The 4006-nt window shown below is 54.6% G+C and overlaps 1 protein-coding gene across 1 annotated transcript; it reads left to right on the forward strand.

Moving 5' to 3' along the window:
• Window positions 1–386: 386 nt before the first annotated feature.
• On the forward strand, window positions 387–2193 carry LOC125540350 (protein ROH1-like). Its single transcript, XM_048703960.1, has one exon. It carries the CDS (start codon window positions 558–560, stop codon window positions 1881–1883), a length of 1326 nt encoding a protein of 441 aa, XP_048559917.1. The 5' UTR covers window positions 387–557; the 3' UTR covers window positions 1884–2193.
• Window positions 2194–4006: the final 1813 nt, after the last annotated feature.

Below are 4006 nucleotides of genomic sequence, written 5' to 3' on the forward strand. Positions count from 1 at the left end.
TCTCCGATCCAAACTAATTGACACAGACTCTATAGTATAATTTTTATTTTATAATTATGTAGATGTTGTGTCGGTTAATTTGGATAATTATGTAGATGTTGTGTCGGTTAATTTGGACGTTGTAAAAGAGGCTACATCATCAATTAATTAAGATCGAACCGCTTGGAACAAGGGGATAGCTCTCTCAAAAGAAAATCAACAACTCAAAAAATATTTAATTAAGATCAGGATGAAGATATTTTGATTTAAATTTATTTTTTTGTTTACCCACACCAGCAGCAGCCAAGAGCCGCCGGATAGGGTCAGAGCAGACGCCAGCAGCGCGACAGTCAGGCCAGCCGAGGTGGAGACAGACAGACAAACCCGACGCCTTTTTCACCCCCACCCCTCGCCTCCCCCGAAATCCCATTCCAGCCCCCGGATTCCCTCCTTCCTTTCCCATTCCGTTCACCTTCCTTCCTCTCATAGTTGGTGGTGGCGCAAGCAGACGAACCATTCCGGATTGCTCGCCGCCGCCGCTGCAGACCGGTAGTCCAACCCTAGCGCGCTCGCCCGCAATGCCGGCCACCGACTCCTCCGCCTCGCCGGCGCACCACCACCACCACACCTCCTTCGGCCGCCACATCCTCTCGCTCCGCCACCGCGAGCACGGCCAGATCCACTCCGCCCCGCCCACGCCCGACCACGCCAACACCGCCAACCCCTCCTCCTCCCCCGCCGACCGCGAAGTCGACGCCTTTCAGCGCCACGCCGCCGAGCTGCTCCTCGACCTGCTCCCCTGCTCCCCCGACGCCGCCCCCGCCGACGCCAAGAACGCCCCGCCGGAGATCCTGTCGATAGCGTGGACCCAGCACCTGCTCGACTCCTTCCTCATCTGCCTCGAGGAGTTCCGCTCCGCGCTCCTCGGCGGCGGCCCCGGGGCCCTCGCGCGCCCCCCGCTCGACCGCCTCGTCGCCGACTTCTTCGACCGCGCCGTCAAGGCGCTCGACCTCTGCAACGCGCTCCGCGACGGCCTCGACCTGCTCCGCCAGTGGCGCAAGCACCTCGCCATCGCCGCCGCCGCGCTCGCCCCGCAGGGCGCCGCGTCCGACCCCGCCGCGCCGCTCGGGGAGGGCCAGATCCGCCGCGCCCGCAAGGCGCTCACCGACCTCACCATCCTCATGCTCGACGACAAGGACGCCGGCGGCGGGGGGCAGCGGAACCGCTCCTTCGGCCGGACGGGTAACGGCGGCAAGGACGCCGCCGGGGGCCAGAGCCGGGGGCACCACCGCCGCAGCAGCAGCGGCTCCGGCTCCGGCTCCGGCGGCTCCCACTTCAGGTCGCTGTCCTGGAGCGTGTCCCGCACCTGGTCCGCGTCCCGCCAGCTGCAGGCCATCGGGGGCAACCTGCCGGTGCCCCGCGCCAACGACGTCGCCGCCACGGGCGGCCTCGCCTCCGCCGTGTACACCATGGGCTCCGTGCTCTTCGTCACCGCCTGGGCGCTCGTCGCCGCCATCCCCTGCCAGGACCGCGGCCTCCAGGCGCACTTCGCCGTGCCCAGGAGCTTCCCCTGGGCCGGCCCGGTCACCACGCTCTACGAGCGCGTCCTCGAGGAGTCCAAGAAGAAGGACCGCAAGCACTCGTGCGGGCTGCTCAAGGAGATACACCTCATCGAGCGTTGGTCGCGGCAGCTCATGGAGATCACCGACGCCGCGCAATTCCCCCTGGACAAGGAGAAGGACGCCGAGGTGCGGGAGGCCGCGCAGGAGCTGGTGCAGGTGTGCGAGGCACTCAAGGAAGGGCTCGACCCGCTCGAGCGGCAGGTGCGCGAGATGTTCCACCGCATCGTGCGCACCAGGACGGAGATCCTCGACTGCTTGAGTAGGCCCAACACCGCCGAGTAGGCGAGCCGGCATGGATCATCATGGCAATGCTGTTTGGTTGAACATTGTGTGATATACTTAAAATGCAGGTGGTATGCTGATGGTCATCGTTCGCCGGTTGAAATCGAGGTAGCTTTCCTCTGCATAAGTTATACATGTGTCTTGATGCATAGAGGCCGGCGTGGCCGTATGATAAAATCGAGTCGTTTAGTTGTATTTGATTTATTCTTTGTTTGTAGCAGCTTGTGAATCCTTCTCTTATCTGGGCAGTGCTTGGTACTGACGGTCTAACACTATTGTTTTATTCTTGAAATCTGGTTTGGCTTGGTTTGGTTTGGTTTGGTAATGCCGCCCAACACTTAGGTGCTTGGTTCATGTTCATGATTGATTAGGGCTGTACAGGGCTTGTTGGCGCGATAGTTTCGACTTTGAGTGATCTATGCGATCCAGGTCCAGTTTAGAGTTGGACGCATGCTAACATCCTCTGTCGATGGTCATGGTGTCAATGATATGTTTGGGCAACCTTGATTGTTGGTCATGTATCCATAGTTTGTTGCACCTAGCATGCATTTGCCACTTAGACACAGATTATGAGTGGAGAATGGAGATAGCATTGCTCTGTTGTGTGCAGTACCGAGTGAAATTTTGGATATCTGTAAATGCATTTTGATCTGATCGCCAGATAGCATTGCTAGTACTGTATGAACCAGTTATGTTAAGATTACCTCTTGTTTTATTCTTCAAATCTGGGTTGGCTTGGTAATACCAAGCACTTGGGTGCAAGTGCTTGGATGCTGTTGGTGATTTGATCTGTACAGGGCTTGTTGGTACCAAGTTTGCGGCTGCGCGCTTAATTTATGTGATCTAGGTTCAGTTTAGAGTTGGGTGCATGCTAAGGTGCTCTGTTAATGGTCATGATTTCCATGAGCTGTTTGGGCAACCTTATTTGGTCCTGCACTCCTGCATTTGTAGTCGGCTGTGTACCTAGCATGCATTTCCTTTTGTTCTGTTCTCTGCAGTACCGTGTGAAGTTTTTGATCTGTAAATTTCATTTTGACTTGGTATGAAAGTCATGTGAAGATTGGTCTATTTTGTTTGGACAAAAGACATCTTTCTAATTATACAGATGCTTTGCGTCCGATGAAAACCAGTCCGATCTCTGTATGACGCTCATCTAAAACATATAACAAACACAATGGATGGTGCATATGCACCGTCGTATCAATATCGGACCAAATTTATCTTGCATATAGCACAACTCCTGTATTTGAGATTGGTTTGTTGGTGATATTAGATCAGGTGTAAATGTTGTGACCGATGTTCCTCTCGTTTGATTCATGTCTTTGGATTCACACAGCCTCGAATGTAAATGTTGTGACCGATGTTCCTCTTGTTTGATTCATGTCTCTGGATTCATAGAACCTCGACGGTCATTTAGAGAAATGCATGTATGGATGCAGACTTCTTTTGCAACTGGGTATCATGGGCTCGTGTAGGCCACACTAAATGGCGCGTGTGCGGTTTGCCCTTATTCTTACGTACATGATCTGAAGTGCACCGTAGCAGGTAGCCAATTCCTTGCAGTTGGCACTGCTACCTCCATAGCTTAGGGTTCATGGCTCGCTGAATCTGTATAGAAGTGCAGTCAGTTGGTGTTGCTAAGTAGTGTTTTTTTTCATATTTGTCTGCACATTCAGTTCAAAGGCTCTGCTAGTAATGTTTGGATGAAACCCAAGCAGGTTAAGATTGGTTAGGCTTTTCCCCTGTGCTGCTGATAGGCACCACCCAGTGCAACAACGTTTCCTTTTGCCGAGCAAAAATGACGCTGCATGAACGAGGCCGCTTGTTGCGGATCCATTTCTTACTGGGCAGGAACCAGGAAGCTGCCTCGCTTCCTCGTGTTCGTCCGTCTTGATCACGTCTGCAACTGCCAACTTCCATCGCCCCAACCACAGTTTCTTTGGGCGTGTTTGGTTGCCTGCATGAGGCCCGGCCTGGCTCGTGCAGGACGCAAACGGGCCGATTGGTTGCCTGCTTTTACTGTTCGGCCCGCATGGCACGAACCTTAAAGCACTCCTGGATCTGGCTTCCTGGGAACACTTGAATCGGCAGTTTCTTCAGGACCAGGCCCGACCGGTGCACGT

This window comes from Triticum urartu, chromosome 2 (genome assembly GCF_003073215.2).
Source record: "Triticum urartu cultivar G1812 chromosome 2, Tu2.1, whole genome shotgun sequence".
Taxonomy (NCBI): Eukaryota; Viridiplantae; Streptophyta; class Magnoliopsida; order Poales; family Poaceae; genus Triticum; species Triticum urartu.